General features: G+C 42.4%; 1 protein-coding gene across 1 annotated transcript; it reads left to right on the top strand.

The window, feature by feature from the left end:
- The first annotated feature begins 4,132 nt into the window (after positions 1 to 4,132).
- LOC109259227 (endogenous retrovirus group K member 7 Env polyprotein-like) lies at positions 4,133 to 11,657 on the top strand. The gene is made up of 2 exons (XM_053891578.1): positions 4,133 to 4,191; positions 10,259 to 11,657. The coding sequence occupies exon 2, from the start codon at positions 10,303 to 10,305 to the stop codon at positions 11,494 to 11,496; it is 1,194 nt and encodes a 397-aa protein (XP_053747553.1). The 5' UTR covers positions 4,133 to 4,191; positions 10,259 to 10,302; the 3' UTR covers positions 11,497 to 11,657.
- The last annotated feature ends 9,615 nt before the right edge of the window (positions 11,658 to 21,272 follow it).

The raw sequence follows: 21,272 nt of genomic DNA, 5'->3' as shown, positions 1-21,272 counted from the left end.
AGCAACAGAAAGACAAATGAAGAAACTGATCCCATTCACAATTGCATCAAGAAGCATAAAATACCTAGGAATAAATCTAACCAAAGATGTAAAAGATCTGTATGCTGAAAACTATAGAAAGCTTATGCAGGTAATTGAAGAAGATATAAAGAAATGGAAAGACATTCCCTGCTCATGGATTGGAAGAATAAATATTGTCAAAATGTCAATACTACCCAAAGCTATCTACACATTCAATGCAATCCCAATCAAATTTGCACCAGCATTCTTCTCGAACCTAGAACAAGCAATCCTAAAATTCATATGGAACCACAAAAGGCCCCGAATAGCCAAAGTAATTTTGAAGAAGAAGACCAAAGCAGGAGACATCACAATCCCAGACTTTAGCCTCTACTACAAAGCTGTAATCATCAAGACAGCATGGTATTGGCACAAAAACAGACACATAGACCAATGGAATAGAATAGAAACCCCAGAACTAGACCCACAAACGTATGGCCAACTCATCTTTGACAAAGCAGGAAAGAACATCCAATGGAAAAAAGACAGTCTCTTTAACAAATGGTGCTGGGAGAACTGGACAGCAACATACAGAAGGTTGAAACTAGACCACTTTCTCACACCATTCACAAAAATAAACTCAAAATGGATAAAGGACCTGAATGTGAGACAGGAAACCATCAAAACCTTAGAGGAGAAAGCAGGAAAAGACCTCTCTGACCTCAGCCGTAGCAATCTCTTACCCGGCACATCCCCAAAGGCAAGGGAATTAAAAGCAAAAGTGAATTACTGGGACCTTATGAAGATAAAAAGCTTCTGCACAGCAAAGGAAACAACCAACAAAACTAAAAGGCAACCAACGGAATGGGAAAAGATATTTGCAAATGACACATCGGACAAAGGGCTAGTATCCAAAATCTATAAAGAGCTCATCAAACTCCACACCCGAAAAACAAATAACCCAGTGAAGAAATGGGCAGAAAACATGAATAGACACTTCTCTAAAGAAGACATCCGGATGGCCAACAGGCACATGAAAAGATGTTCAACGTCGCTCCTTATCAGGGAAATACAAATCAAAACCACACTCAGATACCACCTCACGCCAGTCAGAGTGGCCAAAATGAACAAATCAGGAGACTATAGATGCTGGAGAGGATGTGGAGAAACAGGAACCCTCTTGCACTGTTGGTGGGAATGCAAATTGGTGCAGCCGCTCTGGAAAGCAGTGTGGAGGTTCCTCAGAAAATTAAAAATAGACCTACCCTATGACCCAGCAATAGCACTGCTAGGAATTTATCCAAGGGATACAGGAGTACTGATGCATAGGGACACCTGTACCCCAATGTTTATAGCGGCACTCTCAACAATAGCCAAATTATGGAAAGAGCCTAAATGTCCATCAACTGATGAATGGATAAAGAAATTGTGGTTTATATACACAATGGAATACTACGTGGCAATGAGAAAAAATGAAATATGGCCTTTTGTAGCAACATGGATGGAACTGGAGAGTGTGATGCTAAGTGAAATAAGCCATACAGAGAAAGACAGATACCATATGGTTTCACTCTTATGTGGATCCTGAGAAACGTAACAGAAACCCATGGGGGAGGGGAAGGGAAAAAAAAAAAGAGGTTAGAGTGGGAGAGAGCCAAAGCATAAGAGACTGTTAAAAACTGAGAACAAACTGAGGGTTGATGGGGGGTGGGAGGGAGGGCAGGGTGGGTGATGGGTATTGAGGAGGGCACCTTTTGGGATGAGCACTGGGTGTTGTATGGAAACCAATTTGACAGTAAATTTCATATATTAAAAAAAAATAAAATAAATAAAAAAAAAAGAAGATGTTGTTTATATATACAATGGAATACTACTTGGCAATGAGAAAGAATGAAATCTGGCCATTTGTAGTAACATGAATGGAACTGGAGGGTATTATGCTAAATGACATAAGTCAGGCAGAGAAAGACAGATACCATATGTTTTCACTCATATGTGGATACTGAGAAATGTAACAGAAGACCATGGGGGAGGGAAAGGGGGGAAAAAGTTACAGAGAGGGAGGGAGGCACACCGTAAAGACTCTTAAATACTGAGAACAAACTGAGGGTTAATGGGGGTGGGGGAGAAGGGAAAGTGGGTGATTCAGGGGGGCACCTGTTGGGATAAGCACTGGGTGTTGTATGAAAACCAACAATAAATTATATTTAATAAAATAAAATAAAACTAGAAAAAATGAAACAGCTTTGCTGGATGTAAAGTTATTGATTTACAATACTTTTGTTTAAGTACTCTCCATATTTTATCCCACTGCTTCATGGCTTGTATTGTTTCTCCTGAGATGTCATTTATTAATCTTTCTGAAGTTTCCTCTTAAGAAATCATTTTTATCCGGTTGCTTTCACAATTTTCTTCTTGCCTTTGACCTTCAGCATTTTTACCATGGTTTGTTTTTAGACACAAGACCACACAAATGCCATTCTTATAGACATGCTGCAGTTCCCATAGAGTATTTTCAGTTAAAACTATTTCCTCTAGACCATACACCTGTTTATTTTTTTCTCACTACAATGGAAACTTCTGTGTATAACTTTTTAACTGGCACAATTTCAGTTTGGAATTTCAGCGGCTACTTGGGAATCTTTTCAGATATGACGAAACTTGTTCATTTGAGAGGTGTTTTAGAAAAAAAAAGAACGAAGTGCTGACTGCATTTGTGGTATGCTTTCTTTAATTGATATGAGAAAGCTTCTAAATGCAATTTGGACTAAAAAAATGCCTCTTTAAAAGATTCTTTATATAAAGCTAATGCAAAAAAATGAGAAAGTTAAAATTATTTCCCTTCTGGATATATCAAATACCAATTCAATTCTCCCCATTCCTTTTTTTACCCACTTTGCCTTCACCATCAGAATCTTTTTCAGCTATCAAGTAATCATTACCTGTATCTCTTTTCCCTTTAAATCAGTTGTATTACCTTTTCCTCAATGTCCTTTAAAATTACAACCATCATGGAAGAGAGATCCTCAAAGTGCCTGGTATGCATATTTTAAACCTTGGTCACCTTCATATCTCTATGCAATTTTTAAAGACTTACTTAATTCCAGAGATAAAGAAAAGAATTCAATAAAGGATGTAGACTTATTTTTGATATCTTCAGCCCAGTCCTCTTTGAGCTCTACCAACAAATCTACTTTTTTTATTGGGCCAGGAGATATAAAGATGTGGTTGAAAAAGGTTATTTCAAAACACCCACAAGATTATTTTAAAAAATGAGGAAACGCATTTTAATCCATTTAAGGATATCTTGAAGCACAGCAAATAGGCTGGAGCCTTTTGAAAACCATAACACAAGTTTTTCTAGTCCAAGCAGAAAAACAAGTTCCCTGAGCCACCAACAAAATATTAAACACACCCTCTCTTGGCCAAAATGAATGGCGGCTACATCTTTACAACTTTATCCTCACTCTGGTCTCTCCTTCTTATAGATTTAAAACTGCCATCCCTCCAATGGATCATATATCTTTCAAAAGAATATTCAGAAGCTTCCAGAATGAGGCTAGTGCATTCTATTTAGGAAAGCCCAGGAGGCATAACTGTGGGGGACCGGCCCCGGTGACAGGCTGAGACCGGGTCGACCAACGTTCCCTGTAGACTTAGCCAACCTGGTGGTTCCCCCTCCCATTCCCCCACTTTCAAGGGCATACGAAAGCCTTGTCAAGGCTGAGAAAGTTAATTCCTGAAGCCTGTGGTCTACAGGTGTTGGCAGTAATGCTACCTCCCTTTTTCTAACCCGAGTCAGATAGAAACAAACATGGGAATTGTGTTTTGCTAGCAATCTTATCAACAAGGTCTTGTTGTGACCCGTCTAGAAAATGCACAAGAAACACAGAACTAAATGTTTTGGTTGGCAGCAATTATGTGAAACCTGTTTATTCTTAGAATGGCCTGACCCATAAGAGTCTGGATATAAAAGATTGTGTACAGCAACAATAAAGCCGTCACTTGGGCCATCAGCCCAGGGGACCCTCTTGTTCCCAAACTTTCTCTTCTCTCTTTTTTCTTGCATTCCCTTACCCTCAGGACCCTGACCTCGGTGTTTGTCGTGCCGGTCGTGACAAGTGGCGCCCGAACAGGGACCTGAGACAACAAGGAGGAAAGCGAAAGCAGACTGCGCGGCGTCTAATTCAGGTAGGGGAACTGTGCCAGCAGCACAGACGACGGGAGTAAAACTATGGGACAGAAACAGTCTATGGAACAGGGATATTTTATAACTGCCTTGCAGGCTCTTATGAAGGAAAAGGGAATTAAGGTTTCTCAGTCAGCCCTTAGGGAATTTTTTGACATAGTGCATGATTATTGCCCATGGTTTCCAGACGGGGGTACAGTTGATTTAAAGGATTGGCAGCGTGTTGGTCAGGAACTTAAAAATCAAATGAAGATTCGTGGAGCTGCAGTTCCAGGGACTTTGTGGTCTACTTGGACCTGTATTAAAAAGGTCCTTGATCCTGGAGGTCCTTGATCCGCAGGATTCTATTGAAATAGTTTCTCTTAGCTCAGAAGCAGCCCAACCCTTAGTGACTTCAGATGCTCCTCTCCCTCCAGAAACTACTTTCAATGCCCTTTCGGGACAGTCACGGGTGCCTTCACCTTTACTTCCTCTCCCCCTCCTAGAACAGTTATCTGTGCAAGATCCAGAAAATAATGATTACTTTCCTTTTGGGGATCAGGGAGATGATGGGCCATATTTGGAAGATCAGAGGAAGCCTGCCTTCTTGACCCCTCTGGTCCAGAAGGTACCTTTCAAACGACCTTCTTTTCAGGCACAAGATAGAGGCTTACCTCGGCTGGCTTTCCCTATTACTCAGAATCAACAGTCCACTGAACCTTACCCCATTATGGGAGCTACTCCTTTGCAGCAGACTCTGTATCAAGCAACACAGTATGGGGAAGACACCTCTGCTTTTCACCCTTACCCTGTTATTCAGCAGGGGGGACAGAGAGTGTACTCCACCCTAAGTTTTAAATTGCTGAAAGATTTGGAATCCTCTACAGCCCAGTATGGTCCAACAGCTCCCTTTACCCTGTCTATGCTTGATAATTTGAGCAGGGAGGCATTATGCCCAGGAGATTGGAAGGTCATTGCTCAGGCTTGTTTGAGTGTGGGAGATAACCTCTTGTGGAAAGCAGAATTTGCAGAGAATGCTGAAAAACAGGCTATGTATAATAAAAGAACTAACATACCAGTGGGTTTCAGCATGCTCACAGGTACAAGACAATATTATGATGTGGGCCTCCAACTGAATTATCCTGAAATTGCATATAATCAAATTAATACCTGTGCCATTACAGCTTGGAAAAAACTCCCCTCCACAGGGGGCAGAACTGAGGAATTGTCTAAAATTAGGCAGGGCCAGATGAGAAGTACCAGGATTTCGTTGGGCGCCTTTTGACTGCAGTCAGTTGTATCGTTACTGATGGGGAGGCAGGTACCATTATTGTAAAACAACTGGCTTATGAAAATGCTAATTCTGCATGTCAGGCAGCCATTCGTCCTTGGAAAAATCAGGGTACCTTGGAGGATTATATCAGGCTATGTGCTGAGATTGGACCATCTTATATTCAGGGCATTACCTTGGCAGCCGCCTTAAAGGGAATAGACCCCTTACAGGTGCATGCCCAGCTTCAGGGTAAAAACGTAAAAACTAATCCAAGGAAGTTGGGTGGAATAGTGTGTTTCAAATGTGGCCAAAAGGGCCATATGAAGGCCCAATGTCGTAGTACAGAAATAATTCCAACCACCCCCGGTTTGCCAAGTGGCCCTAACATTAATAATAAGGCGGCAATTATTTGTCCCAGATGTAGATGGGGGTATCACTGGGTCAATGAATGCCGCTCTAAAACTGATTGTAATGGCAAATCTCTTCAGGGAAACTGGAAGCGGGGCCAGCCGCAGGCCCCTCAAACAATTGCGGCAATGTTCCCACAGGTGCCTTCCCACCCATTGTGTCCAACACTGGAGACCTCCCAGGTATTAGCCAACTACACTGCGGTACCCCCGCCAGTGCAGGACTAGATCTTACCCCAGCTCAGTCCGTTTACCTAGAAGGAGAACAGCCCCCTAAAGCCATCCCCACAGGGATATGGGGGCCTCTACCCAGGAATACTTGGGGGTTATTATTGGGAAGATCCAGCTGGACTCTTAAGGGACTGATGATCTATCCTGGAATTATTGATGAAGATTACACTGGAGAAATAAAAATTTTGGCCAGCTTAACTGTGGGAACTTTGGTGCTTGAGCCCAAGACTCCCATAGCACAATTGATCTTGATACCCCGGATATCCTCCAATAATAAGGTTGCTAAACCTTATCGGGGAAATCAGGGATTCAGCTCCACAGATCTTTATTGGGCTAAAGTGATCTCTGTAGAAAAGCCCATGCTTACATTGCATATCCAAGGAGTCCCTTTTGAGGGACTAGTGGATACAGGTGCAGATGTCTCAGTTATTGCTCAAAAAAATTGGCCTGTCACATGGCCTACTCAAGTGACTAATATTCCAGTTAAAGGTGTTGGTTATGCCTCTGCTCCGTTGCAAGGCTCTGATTATTTACATTGGAGACTGCCTGATGGTATGACTGGAACTTTTCAGCCTTTTGTTTTGAATATAGATCTTACTCTCTGGGGCAGGGACATATTAACTGCAATGAATTTGACTCTGGAGACTAAGGCAGTCCCGATTCAAAAACAGACTAATCTTGCTATGCACCTTATGAAGGAAATGGGCTATATTGAGGGGAAAGGCTTAGGGAAGGAGTTGCAGGGGAATCCTGAGCCATATGTCCCCGAGCCTAAAAGAGACCATTTTGGATTGGGTTTTTCCTAGGGCCATTGGAAACTCCCCACGCTATGCCTCTCCAGTGGATGACATCCACTCCAGTGTGGGTTGACCAATGGCCCTTACCTACTGTTAAGAGGGAGGCTGCTGCTTACCTCATAGAGGAACAACTGCAATTAGGTCATTTAGTTCCCTCCACCAGTCCCTGGAACACCCCAATCTTTGTGATTAGAAAAAAGTCAAATAAATGGAGGTTGCTGCAAGATTTGAGAGCAATTAATGCTGTCATGAAGCCCATGGGGGCTTTGCAACCTGGCCTCCCTTCCCTATCGGCCATTCCTTTACAATATCAATTACTAGTTTTGGACTTAAAAGATTGTTTTTTTACCATTCCGTTGGCCCCTGGCGACGGAGAACATTTTGCATTCTCCCTGCCTTCCACTAACTTACAGGAACCTGCTAAGCGGTATCAGTGGAAGGTCTTACCGCAAGGCATGGCTAACAGTCCGACTTTATGTCAAGAATTTGTGGCCAGAGCAATTACCCCTTTTAGACAGAGTTTTCCCCATGTATATCCTATCCATTATATGGATGACTTACTTTTGGCTGCTGAAACTGAGGAATTATTACAGGAGGCTTTTATTTCTCTTCAAAGATGCCTTAAAGCATATAATTTGTTTTTTTTTTAATTTTTTTTCAACGTTTTTTATTTATTTTTGGGACAGAGAGAGACAGAGCATGAACGGGGGAGGGGCAGAGAGAGAGGGAGACACAGAATCGGAAACAGTAAAGCATATAATTTGATTGTTGCCCCTGAGAAAGTTCAAAGGGAAGCACCTTTTGAATACCTAGGGTATCTCATCTCCAAATCAACTGTCTAACCTCAGAAAGTATCAATTAGAACCGGACATTTGACTACTCTAAATGATTTTCAGAAATTATTAGGAGATATAAACTGGATTAGAAATACACTAGGGGTCACCACAGAACAATTACTGCCTTTGTTTAATATTCTAAAAGGAGATAGTTCTCCAGCGTCCCCGCGAAGTCTCACTCAAGAAGCTAAAGAAGCTATACGACATATAGAACAGGCCATTCAGCAGGCCCAAGTCACTAGAATTGACCCTTCTCAGCCTTTGTATCTAATAATATTAAAACCTCAGGTCATCCCCTTTACAATTCTGTGGCAATCTCATGGCCCACTTGAATGGCTACATTTAGCCTTACACTCTGTATGTCATTAATCCTTTACTATTTATGGTTTGTCTTCTCATCATTAGAGGAAGATCCCGAGCTGGACACAATCCAGAATTTATTGCATGTGCCTTTCTGACACAGAAGCTGGTGGACGCTGCTTTTGCTCAGTCCATCGAATGGCAACTTGCCTTGGCTAATTTTACAGGTCAAATTAAATTTCATTTACCTTCTGATTCTTTAATACAAGGTTTCAATCTTATAGATATTTTGCCCTATAATCCTATTGTTTGTCAGCCAATTGAAGATGTTGCTTCCATTTTTGTGGATGCTAGTAAAGAGGGTAAAATTGCAGTGTATTATGTCACTTCTCAACATAAAAATTTGATCACTTTAAATTATACGACTAAATCTGTCCAAAGGGCCGAGCTTTATGCTGTACAGGTAGCCCTAAAAACTTACCCAGAATCTATAAATGTCTATTCTGACAGTCAATACGTTGTCAAAGCCGTGTTGCAGCTTCCCACTGCCTTTATACTGATAGCAGATGAGGAACTTTATCATCTATTTCATGCTATACAAAAACTTCTTAATTTACGGCACAGTCCAATTTATATTTCCCACATTCGAGCTCACACCGATCTGCCTGGTCCCCTAGTTGCTGGGAATCAGATAGCCGATGCAGCAACCCATTTATTGCAAGCTCTGCCCATTACCACTCCTTTGGAAACAGCCAAAAGGAGTCATGATAATTTTCATCAGAATGCGGCAGCCTTTCGACGAGAATTCAAAATATCTCGTGAAGCGGCCAGACAAATTGTTAAACAATGCGGCATCTGTCCACAATTCTTCCCACAGCCGGTCTATGCCATTAATCCCCGAGGTCTTCAGCCCAATGATTTGTGGCAAATGGACGTCACCCAATATTTACCTTTTGGGAAATTGCAATATATACATGTGTCTGTAGATACTTGCTCAGGCTATATACATGCTTCAGCCCACTCAGGAGAAGCATTTGTTGATGTTCAAAATCACCTATTTTCTGCCTTTGCAGCAATGGGCAAACCTCATAAAATAAAAACTGACAATGGTAGTGCTTATACTTCTAAATCTTTTACAGAATTTTGCCGCCGACTCCAAATTGAGCATACAACTGGCATTGCTTATAATTCCACAGGACAAGCTATTGTTGAGCGAGCTCATCTGACTCTAAAACAGTATCTGCAAAAACTTAAAGAGGGAGATATTAAAGGGAAAGATAAAGTACTCCCCACATGTACATCTCACTCTTGTGTTGTATGTTTTAAATTTTTTAAATGTCAATGAAGCAGGGATGACTGCCGCAGATCGTCGCTGGGGAAGGAATCAAGAACCTCTCTTGATGGCTAGATGGAAAGTTATGCTGGAAGGCATTTGGCGAGGCCCAGACCCAGTCCTTCAAAAAGGGGGAGGGTGTGCTTGTGTTTTTCCACAGGATGAGGAAGCGCCACGCTGGGTCCTGCTTCGGCTCCTCAGAGACATTATGGTTGCGCCGAAAAATGGCCAAATTGACAGTGACAGAGCCCCCCCCAGAAGCGACAACGGCGGAGTCATAAGGTGGGTACACCCACCTGGGGACAGATAAAGAACCTGCTGACCCAGGCCACTGATGTAGTGATGGCCTCAGGTAGAGAGGTAATGGTCACACATGTCTTCTTGGCATGCCTGTGCATTTTCAATACAACCGGGGAGTCTGCTCTCTATTGGGCATACATGGTAGGTCCTCCTACAGTACAACCTGTAACATGGAGAGACCCCACACCCATAGTATACACCAATCTCACCTTTATGGGAGGGGAAGATGCAGGGTTTTTGCCCACTGTGTCGGCCTCTATAAATTGGACGGCACTCTCTGCAGGAGTACCCATCTGCCTGCAAAGGGAGTCTATGCCGTACAAACTTGTTTATGGGTGTTTGGGTACAAAACCAGTAGGGCGGTCTATTACTTATACTATGTGGCAAAATGGCAATCGTCCTTCTGAATGGGTACCCCGCTCCATTGCTGCTTATTGGCAAAAGAGAGAATTATTAGGAGAATGGATGTTTTTTGGACCGCGTGATCCCCCTCAGAGTCTTCCTATATGTCCCTCAGCTGGTCAAGGCCTTACTGGGGACTCACTTTGGGGTAAATGTGCCCAATCCTCTTCATTGAGGATGACTCCTAAAGGCATAAACTATACCATTACAGATTATTCCTGAAAGGCCTGGCATTCATTCCTTCAAGAAACACCTATGGCTATTTTGGAAGTGCAAAGGGAAACAAGGAGACCTTTAGTGGCTCCTTTAAGAGATATGGGTCCACCTCCTAACAAGGTACAGGTACACCACAAGATTATCCCACAAACCATTTTGCAATCCCCTGAAGGAAGAATTCATTCTGATCTTTGGAAATTATATGCTACCTTTGATAAAATATATACTAATGACAGCTTTAGTTTTCCAGAATATTATGTTTCTCCAGTTCTGCAATTGCGTGCCTGTGTTCCTCCACCCTACTATCTGATTGTTGGAGATGGGACCATTACTCCAGTGAAAGAAGATGGTCATCAGTTATACCGGCTGACGTGTCCTGCTTGTGCTTTGACCAATTGTCTACCAGTAGATGGACCCTCTAGAAGTGAAATGAAGGTTTATCTGGTCTTACAACCTCCCTATTGGATGTTGCCAGTAAATGTTACAGGACCTTGGTATCCTAATTATGGGATGCAATTGGCCTTAGAAATCAGTAAACGGCTACTCAGGACCAAACGGTTTCTTGGACTCTTAATTGCTGGACTCATAGCAGCAGTGACTGTAATTGCCTCTGCAACTGTATCTGTAATATCCTTACTTGAAAGTGCCCAAACGGCATCCCATGTAAATGAATTGGCTCATAATGTATCCAAGGTGTTTGCCACTCAAGAACGAATAGACCGTAAATTGGAAGCCCAATTAGAGGCACTACAAGAAGCATTAATGTATCTTGGTGATCAGTTTGCTGTTTTGCATACCAGACTTTCTTTAATTTGTCATGATGCATATAAGCATATCTGTGTTACCCCTTTAGAGTATACCAATATGACATGGGGACAAGTGCGTCGTCATTTACAAGGGGTTTGGCATGATGCTAACACTATCTTAGACCTCTTACAGCTACAAGAAGAGATAAATGCTGTTGCAAGTAGCTCACTCAGTTTCCCTGACCCTGGAGATCTCGCTGAAACCATATTGCACCAACTTAATGGGTTTAATCCATTTAATATTCTTCAGCATTCCTTTTGGATCTTTATTGGAATTGTTTCTGTAATATCTGTTATACTTGTCTTGCTGTGTTATTTCTGGAGATGGGGTCTTACTGCCTTTACCACATACCAAGCCAGGATGCACATGTTGCAATTACAAACAATAGGGGGACATGTGGGAGGCCGGGCCCCGGAGCCAGGCTGAGACCGGGTCGAGCAACGTTCCCTGTAGACTTAGCCAACCCGGTGGTTCCCCCTCCCATTCCCCCACTTTCAAGGGCATACGAAAGCCTTGTCAAGGCTGAGAAAGTTAATTCCTGAAGCCTGTGGTCTGCAGGTGTTGGCAGTAATGCTACCTCCCTTTTTCTAACCCGAGTCAGATAGAAACAAACAAGGGAATTGTGTTTTGCTAGCAATCTTATCAACAAGGTCTTGTTGTGACCCATCTAGAAAATGCACAAGAAACACAGAACTAAATGTTTTGGTTGGCAGCAATTATGTGAAACCTGTTTATTCTTAGAATGGCCTGACCCATAAGAGTCTGGATATAAAAGATTGTGTACAGCAACAATAAAGCCGTCACTTGGGCCATCAGCCCAGGGGACCCTCCTGTTCCCAAACTTTCTCTTCTCTTTTTTCTTGCATTCCCTTACCCTCAGGACCCTGGCCTCGGTGTTTGCCACGCCGGTCGTGACACATAACTGATTCCTTCTTTATTGTACTCTATAAACTGGAATTTTCACAGTTGAAACAATACAACTAGAAGAAGTTGTTTGAAACTTGGGACTTACTAAGATATCCAGTTGTAGAATTGCACATGCTTTATGACAGCATCTAATCTAGGGTGGAGACCCATTCCTTAGACTTCCCACACCATCCATCCAAAGTCCAAATCCTATAATAGGTTCTTTTTAGCATCCTTCTACTGAACCATCCCATAATTCCCTGCTGTGTGTGTTCTCCTTCCTTGAAATGAATAATAAACCACAGCTGCATTCCTGGTAGTCTTTGGCTGGAAGATGTTGTCAGGTATTCCCTTTTCATATGGGCCTCAGAGAAAGTCTCTTTCCATACTCTTTTGCTTTTCCCAGCAGTAAATTGCTGTTAGTTGTTATTTAGCATGTGCGAGTCTATTTGGGGGTGGGGGAGGCATTCTCTGTTGTTCTGATTCAGCTGTTGTTTTAGGCATGCACTGTGTCCCTGCCATGTAGTGTGAACTTCTCACTTATTCTTCCCTCTCCCAAATGTAGGACACCTCTAATCATACTCAGTACACATTCCTGACTATCTCTAGAGGTAGAGGCTTTTTATCTATGTTCCTTTCTCCTAGAATCAGAGTCTTCAATCGTGCTCTATGGACATCAAGATTTTTTTTTTTGCCCTTCTAGCAGCTTAAGATTTTTGTTCTGTATTTATATTAGGGCTGAAAGATTTAAGATCATGTGTTGCCTTTACTGTTCATGTCTGTCTCTTTTAATCTGAGCAGTTAATTAATTATTCATTACCTTGATAGATGTGAGAACTACAGGGCATTTTTTAGTAGAATGTCTCTCTTTATTTTAATGAACTTTCCTTGCAATTAAATCCAGGAAATACATTTTTTTTTGTAGCAGGAATATCACGCAAGGAATGTTGTGTCATTGATGCATCATATCAGGAGGTACATGATGTCTACTAGTCTCATTATTAGTAATGTTAAATTTTATCACTTGATTAAAGTGGTATCTTCCATGTTTCCCCATTCTTTGTCACTAATAAATATCTTTTTACCTTTGTGATTAATAAATATCTTGTGTGAAGTTGAGGTTATTTACATATCTTGTTTCTCGTCAAACTTTCCTCTACTGAGGAACACCTGGACCCAAGGAAACAAAATCAAAACCAGGAAGCAAATCTCTATCTCCTCACCTCTGCAAGGTCTGGGCTCCTTGGAGAGCTGTCTTTCCTCCCTACCACCCTGCTGAGCCAGGCATCCTCCTTCTGTATCCTGGAGTGCTGCTGACAGATGAGGGACTCTGTGAAGATTAGAAGACAAGAACCCCAGATGAGCTTTTCACTCCCTCCTTGGCTGGGTCCCTGACCAAATGGCTGTGGTGCTTCACCTCTGACCAAATCTCAGGGTGTGCTTCTGGACTAGGAGAGGCAGGTGGCTGGCACAGAATGATCACCATCTCAGGAAAATCAGGGGTTTGCTGAGGGCTCCATTATTCCCTACCTGCCCTTTCTGTCTCTTGAAAATATTCCCACGCCCAGCCCTTGGCTTCAGCTGCTGTTATGCCCTCTTTTCCCCTCTTTTCAGAAGGGATGGCAGGGGGGTAGCCAAGATGGCAGAACACCATAGAATTTTTGTGTGTGTCTCGTGTCCATGAAATATAGCCACACCAACACCAAACCATTCTGCACACCTAGAAAACTGATTTGAGGATTAACACAACAATTTGCATTACTTGAACCACAGACTTCAGCAGGTATGCAGTACAGAGAGGTGAATTTGGAGAGCGAGAAGCCACGGTGGGCAGGGAACTGCTTTTGTGGGGGAAAGAGGATGGAGATGGGGGAAGGAGAATACAGGAAAAGAACCCTTCCCCAAAATAGCAGGAGAGAAAGTGGAAAACTGGAAACAGCTGCAGGGCCTAAACTAAAAAGGGAGAAAGGAGAAAGGAGAGGGTTTAAATTCCATTAAGACTGTAAACAAGGGGAGTGAAGAGTCTGCAACTCCGCAGCTCAATACCTGGTGGTGCTCTGGTGGAAAGGCAAATCCTCAGGATAAGAGTGGGGTATGGGAAGTTCTTGGGCCACATGGGAAAAGGTGGATCCACTGCTGGAAGGACATTTGGTAGAGACTGTTGAGGCCACCTGGTCCCAGCAGACCCCAGAGAACTCCCACATTCACTGGTGCTGGAACAAGGTTGTTAAGGGTGAAGCCTGGTGCCAGATGTGTGTTGTGATTTTACATAATCCCTGAAATGCTGCTGCTACACTATCTCGTGAACTTTTTCTGGGGCAGGCTGGCACCTGGACATAGTCTTGGGACACAGGCAACAGCAGGGTCTAGCAAACATTCCTGGATGCATCCCACATTCGGCCATTGCTATGTGAGACCCTCCTACAGAGGGGCTGAAGAGGTCAAAGCTGCAGTCCTTCAGAAGTAAGGGGACAGGGAAAACAGTCGCATCTGAGACAAAACTTGGGAGAGAGGTACTGCCTGGGGCTTGGTCACGGACAGTGAAAAAGCAGGGAGTGGACGAAAGCTGAAGACAGAGGACGGGTGTGCAATTGCTGATTGGGGAGAATAGAGTTCTGATACTAGAGGCTGGGTAGCTGGGTGACCCCATTTTCATCACTCCCACGCATGTGCATACCCACCTACAAGTGCCACAACAATCCACCCCAGTAGGCTAAGAGCTCCATCTAGTGGAGAACGGAGTCCTTACACTAGGCCCTGCCCAACTGGGCCAACCTCACTCTTCAAGAACACAAGTCTCACTGCTTAGTTTATGGACTATAAAGCACTTCATAGTCTGACTTTTAGGGGAAAAAGGAAATAATTTCAGTCGTATTTCAATCTGTTAGCAGGTCCATCTATTCAATTTTCTTTTTTTCCCTCTTTTTCACTTCTTTTCTTTATTTTGAATAAAGAGAAAAAATTCTGTTTTATATTCAGTTTTTATTAAAAATATTTTTCTTTAATTTTTTACACTATATTTTTTACTATTGTGTAATTTTTTTCAAATTCTATTTTACTTCCATCATTGTATCTTAGTTTACCTCAGTGTATTCACTTTTTCAAATTTTCTTTTTTTTTTTTCTTTTTTTTAATTTTTTTTTATTTTTTAATATATGAAATTTACTGTCAAATTGGTTTCCATACAACACCCAGTGCTCATCCCAAAAGGTGCCCTCCTCAATACCCATCACCCACCCTGCCCTCCCTCCCACCCCCCATCAACCCTCAGTTTGTTCTCAGTTTTTAACAGTCTCTAATGCTTTGGCTCTCTCCCACTCTAACCTTTTTTTTTTTTTTCCTTCCCCTCCCCCATGGGTTTCTGTTACGTTTCTCAGGATCCACATAAGAGTGAAACCATATGGTATCTGTCTTTCTCTGTATGGCTTATTTCACTTAGCATCACACTCTCCAGTTCCATCCATGTTGCTACAAAAGGCCATATTTCATTTTTTCTCATTGCCACGTAGTATTCCATTGTGTATATAAACCACAATTTCTTTATCCATTCATCAGTTGATGGACATTTAGGCTCTTTCCATAATTTGGCTATTGTTGAGAGTGCCGCTATAAACATTGGGGTACAGGTGCCCCTATGCATCAGTACTCCTGTATCCCTTGGATAAATTCCTAGCAGTGCTATTGCTGGGTCATAGGGTAGGTCTATTTTTAATTTTCTGAGGAACCTCCACACTGCTTTCCAGAGCGGCTGCACCAATTTGCATTCCCACCAACAGTGCAAGAGGGTTCCTGTTTCTCCACATCCTCTCCAGCATCTATAGTCTCCTGATTTCTTCATTTTGGCCACTCTGACTGGCGTGAGGTGGTATCTGAGTGTGGTTTTGATTTGTATTTCCCTGATAAGGAGCGACGTTGAACATCTTTTCATGTGCCTGTTGGCCATCCGGATGTCTTCTTTAGAGAAGTGTCTATTCATGTTTTCTGCCCATTTCTTCACTGGGTTCTTTGTTTTTCGGGTGTGGAGTTTGATGAGCTCTTTATAGATTTTGGATACTAGCCCTTTGTCCGATGTGTCATTTGCAAATATCTTTTCCCATTCCGTTGGTTGCCTTTTAGTTTTGTTGGTTGTTTCCTTTGCTGTGCAGAAGCTTTTTATCTTCATAAGGTCCCAGTAATTCACTTTTGCTTTTAATTCCCTTGCCTTTGGGGATGTGCCGAGTAAGAGATTGCTACGGCTGAGGTCAGAGAGGTCTTTTCCTGCTTTCTCCTCTAAGGTTTTGATGGTTTCCTGTCTCACATTCAGGTCCTTTATCCATTTTGAGTTTATTTTTGTGAATGGTGTGAGAAAGTGGTCTAGTTTCAACCTTCTGCATGTTGCTGTCCAGTTCTCCCAGCACCATTTGTTAAAGAGACTGTCTTTTTTCCATTGGATGTTCTTTCCTGCTTTGTCAAAGATGAGTTGGCCATACGTTTGTGGGTCTAGTTCTGGGGTTTCTATTCTATTCCATTGGTCTATGTGTCTGTTTTTATGCCAATACCATGCTGTCTTGATGATGACAGCTTTGTAGTAGAGGCTAAAGTCTGGGACTGTGATGCCTCCTGCTTTGGTCTTCTTCTTCAAAATTACTTTGGCTATTCGGGGCCTTTTGTGGTTCCATATGAATTTTAGGATTGCTTGTTCTAGGTTCGAGAAGAATGCTGGTGCAATTTTGATTGGGATTGCATTGAATGTGTAGATAGCTTTGGGTAGCATTGACATTTTGACAATATTTATTCTTCCAATCCATGAGCAGGGAATGTCTTTCCATTTCTTTATATCTTCTTCAATTACCTGCATAAGCTTTCTATAGTTTTCAGCATACAGATCTTTTACATCTTTGGTTAGATTTATTCCTAGGTATTTTATGCTTCTTGGTGCAATTGTGAATGGGATCAGTTTCTTCATTTGTCTTTCTGTTGCTTCATTGTTAGTGTATAAGAATGCAACTGATTTCTGCACATTGATTTTGTATCCTGCAACTTTGCTGAATTCATGTATCAGTTCTAGCAGACTTTTGGTGGAGTCTATCGGATTTTCCATGTATAATATCATGTCATCTGCAAAAAGCGAAAGCTTGACTTCATCTTTGCCAATTTTGATGCCTTTGATTTCCTTTTGTTGTCTGATTGCTGATGCTAGAACTTCCAGCACTATATTAAACAGCAGCAGTGACAGTGGGCATCCCTGTCGTGTTCCTGATCTCAGGGAAAAAGCTCTCAGTTTTTCCCCGTTGAGGATGATGTTAGCTGTGGGCTTTTCATAAATGGCCTTTATGATCTTTAAGTATGTTCCTTCTATCCCGACTTTCTCAAGGGTTTTTATTAAGAAAGGGTGCTGGATTTTGTCAAAGGCCTTTTCTGCATCGATTGACAGGATCATATGGTTCTTCTCTTTTTTTTTGTTAATGTGATGTATCACGTTGATCGATTTGCGAATGTTGAACCAGCCCTGCATCCCAGGAATGAATCCCACTTGATCATGGTGAATAATTCTTTTTATATGCTGTTGAATTCGATTTGCTAGTATCTTATTAAGAATTTTTGCATCCATATTCATCAGGGATATTGGCCTGTAGTTCTCTTTTTTTTACTGGGTCTCTGTCTGGTTTAGGAATCAAAGTAATACTGGCTTCATAGAATGAGTCTGGAAGTTTTCCTTCCCTTTCTATTTCTTGGAATAGCTTGAGAAGGATAGGTATTATCTCTGCTTTAAATGTCTGGTAGAACTCCCCTGGGAAGCCATCTGGTCCTGGACTCTTATTTGTTGGGAGATTCTTGATAACCGATTCAATTTCTTCGCTGGTTATGGGTCTGTTCAAGCTTTCTATTTCCTCCTGATTGAGTTTTGGAAGAGTGTGGGTGTTTAGAAATTTGTCCATTTCTTCCAGGTTGTCCAATTTGCTGGCATATAATTTTTCATAGTATTCCCTGATAATTGTTTGTATCTCTGAGGGATTGGTTGTCATCATTCCATTTTCATTCATGATTTTATCTATTTGGGTCATCTCCCTTTTCTTTTTGAGAAGCCTGGCTAGAGGTTTGTCAATTTTGTTTATTTTTTCAAAAAACCAACTCTTGGTTTCGTTGATCTGCTCTACCGTTTTTTTAGATTCTATATTGTTTATTTCTGCTCTGATCTTTATGATTTCTCTTCTTCTGCTGGGTTTAGGCTGCCTTTGCTGTTCTGCTTCTATTTCCTTTAGGTGTGCTGTTAGATTTTGTATTTGGGATTTTTCTTGTTTCTTGAGATAGGCCTGGATTGCAATGTATTTTCCTCTCAGGACTGCCTTCGCTGCATCCCAAAGCGTTTGGATTGTTGTATTTTCATTTTCGTTTGTTTCCATATATGTTTTAATTTCTTCTCTAATTGCCTGGTTGACCCACTCATTCGTTAGTAGGGTGTTCTTTAACCTCCATGCTTTTGGAGGTTTTCCAGACTTTTTCCTGTGGTTGATTTCAAGCTTCATAACATTGTGGTCTGAAAGTATGCATGGTATAATTTCAATTCTTGTAAACTTATGAAGGGCTGTTTTGTGACCCAGTATATGATCTATCTTGGAGAATGTTCCATGTGCACTCGAGAAGAAAGTATATTCTGTTGCTTTGGGATGCAGAGTTCTAAATATATCTGTCAAGTCCATCTGATCCAATGTATCATTCAGGGCCCTTGTTTCTTTATTGACTGTGTGTCTAGATGATCTATCCATTTCTGTAAGTGGGGTGTTAAAGTCCCCTGCAATGACCACATTCTTATCAATAAGGTTGCTTATGTTTATGAGTAATTGTTTTATATATCTGGGGGCTCGGGTATTTGGCGCATAGACATTTATAATAGTTAGCTCTTCCTGGTGGATAGACCCTGTGATTATTATATAATGCCCTTCTTCATCTCTTGTTACAGCCTTTAATTTAAAGTCTAGTTTGTCTGATAGAAGTATGGCTACTCCAGCTTTCTTTTGGCTCCCAGGAGCATGATAAATAGTTCTCCATCCCCTCACTCTCAATCTAAAGGTGTCCTCAGATCTAAAATGAGTCTCTTGTAGACAGCAAATAGATGGGTCTTGTTTTTTGATCCATTCTGATACCCTATGTCTTTTAGTTGGCGCATTTAATCCATTTACATTCAGTGTTATTATAGAAAGATATGGGTTTAGAGTCATTGTGATGTCTGTATGTTTTATGCTTGTAGTGATGTCTCTGGTACTTTGTCTCACAGGATCCCCCTTAGGATCTCTTGTAGGGCTGGTTTCGTGGTGACAAATTCCTTCAGTTTTTGTTTGTTTGGGAAGACCTTTATCTCTCCTTCTATTCTAAATGACAGACTTGCTGGATAAAGGATTCTCGGCTGCATATTTTTTCTGTTTAGCACACTGTAGATATCGTGCCAAGCCTTTCTGGCCTGCCAAGTTTCAAAGGAGAGATCAGTCACAAGTCTTATAGGTCTCCCTTTATATGTGAGGGCACGTTTATCCCTTGCTGCTTTCAGAATTTTCTCTTTATCCTTGTATTTTGCCAGTTTCACTATTATATGTCGTGCAGAAGATCGATTCAAGTTACGTCTGAAGGGAGTTCTCTGTGCCTCTTGGATTTCAATGCCTTTTTTCCTTCCCCAGTTCAGGGAAGTTCTCAGCTATAATTTGTTCAAGTACCCCTTCAGCACCCTTCCCTCTCTCTTCCTCCTCTGGGATACCAATTATGCGTATATTATTTTTTTTTAGTGTATCACTTAGTTCTCTAATTTTCCCCTCATACTCCTGGATTTTTTTATCTCTCTTTCTTTCAGCTTCCTCTTTCTCCATAACTTTATCTTCTAGTTCACCTATTCTCTCCTCTGCCTCTTCAAGCCGAGCCATCGTGGATTCCATTTTGTTTTGCAATTCGTTTAAAGCGTTTTTCAACTCCTCGTGACTGTTCCTTAGTCCCTCGATCTTTGTGGCAAGAGATTCTCTGCTGTCCTGTATACTGTTTTCAAGCCCAGCGATTAATTTTATGACTATTATTCTAAATTCACTTTCTGTTATATTATTTAAATCCTTTTTGATCAGTTCATTAGCTGTTGTTATTTCCTGGAGATTCTTCTGAGGGGAATTCTTCCGTTTGGTCATTTTGGAGAGTCCCTGGAGTGGTGGGGGCCTGCAGGGCCCTTCCCCTGTGCTGTGGTGTATAACTGGAGTTAGTGGGCAGGGCCGCAGTCCGACCCGATGTCTGCCCCCAGCCCACTGCTGGGGCCACAGTCAGACTGGTGTGTGCCTTCTCTTCCCCTCTCCTAGGGGCGGGATTCACTGTGGGGTGGCGTGTCCCGTCTGGGCTACTTGCACACTGCCAGGCTTGTGTTGCTGGGGATCTGGCATATTAGCTGGGGTGGGTAGGCAAGGTGCACGGGGGCTGGAGGGGCAGGCTTAGCTCGCTTCTCCTTAGGTGATCCACTTCAGGAGGGGCCCTGTGGCAGCGGGAGGGAGTCAGATCCGCTGCCGGAGGTTTGGCTCCGCAGAAGCACAGAGTTGGGTGTTTACGCGGAGCAAGCAAGTTCTCTGGCAGGAACTGGTTCCCTTTGGGATTTTGGCTGGGGGATGGGCGGGGGAGATGGCGCTGGCGCCTTTGTTCCTCGCCAAGCTGAGCTCTGCCGTCCGGGGGCTCAGCAGCTCTCCCTCCCTTTGTCCTCCAGCCTTCCCGCTTTCCGAGCAGAGCTGTTAACTTCTGACCTCCCAGACGCTAAGTCGCGCTTGCTGTCGGAACACAGTCCGTCCGGCCCCTCCGCTTTTGCCAGCCAGACTCGGGGGCTCTGCTTGGCCGGCGAGCCGCCCCTCCGCCCCGGCTCCCTCCCGCCAGTCCGTGGAGCGCGCACCGCCTCGCTGCCCTTCCTACCCTCTTCCGTGGGCCTCTGGTCTGCGCTTGACTCCGGAGACTCCCTTCTGCTAATCCTCTGGCGGTTTTCTGGGTTCTTTAGGCAGGTGTAGGTGGAATCTAAGTGATCGGCAGGACGCGCTGTGAGCCCCGCGTCCTCCTACGCCGCCATCTTCCGGAACCCCCACTTTTTCAAATTTTCAAACAATTTCCTGTTTTTCTTTTTATTTTTTCTCTTTCTCACTTCTTTTCTTTTTCTTGAATACAGAAAGAGAAAAAAATCATTTTTATTTTCAATTTTTATTAAAAATACTGTTATTTGATTTTTTTCTACTATATTCTTTACTTCTGTGTAAATATTTTCAAATTCTATTTTACTTCCATCATTTGATTTAGGTCTACTTCAGTGTATT

The sequence above is a fragment of the Panthera pardus genome, unplaced genomic scaffold (genome assembly GCF_024362965.1).
Source record: "Panthera pardus isolate Hobbes unplaced genomic scaffold, ASM2436296v1 HiC_scaffold_27, whole genome shotgun sequence".
NCBI classification, from domain to species: Eukaryota; Metazoa; Chordata; class Mammalia; order Carnivora; family Felidae; genus Panthera; species Panthera pardus.
Note: the sequence above shows the minus strand (reverse complement) of the source record. Positions and strands in the feature narration are given on the sequence as shown.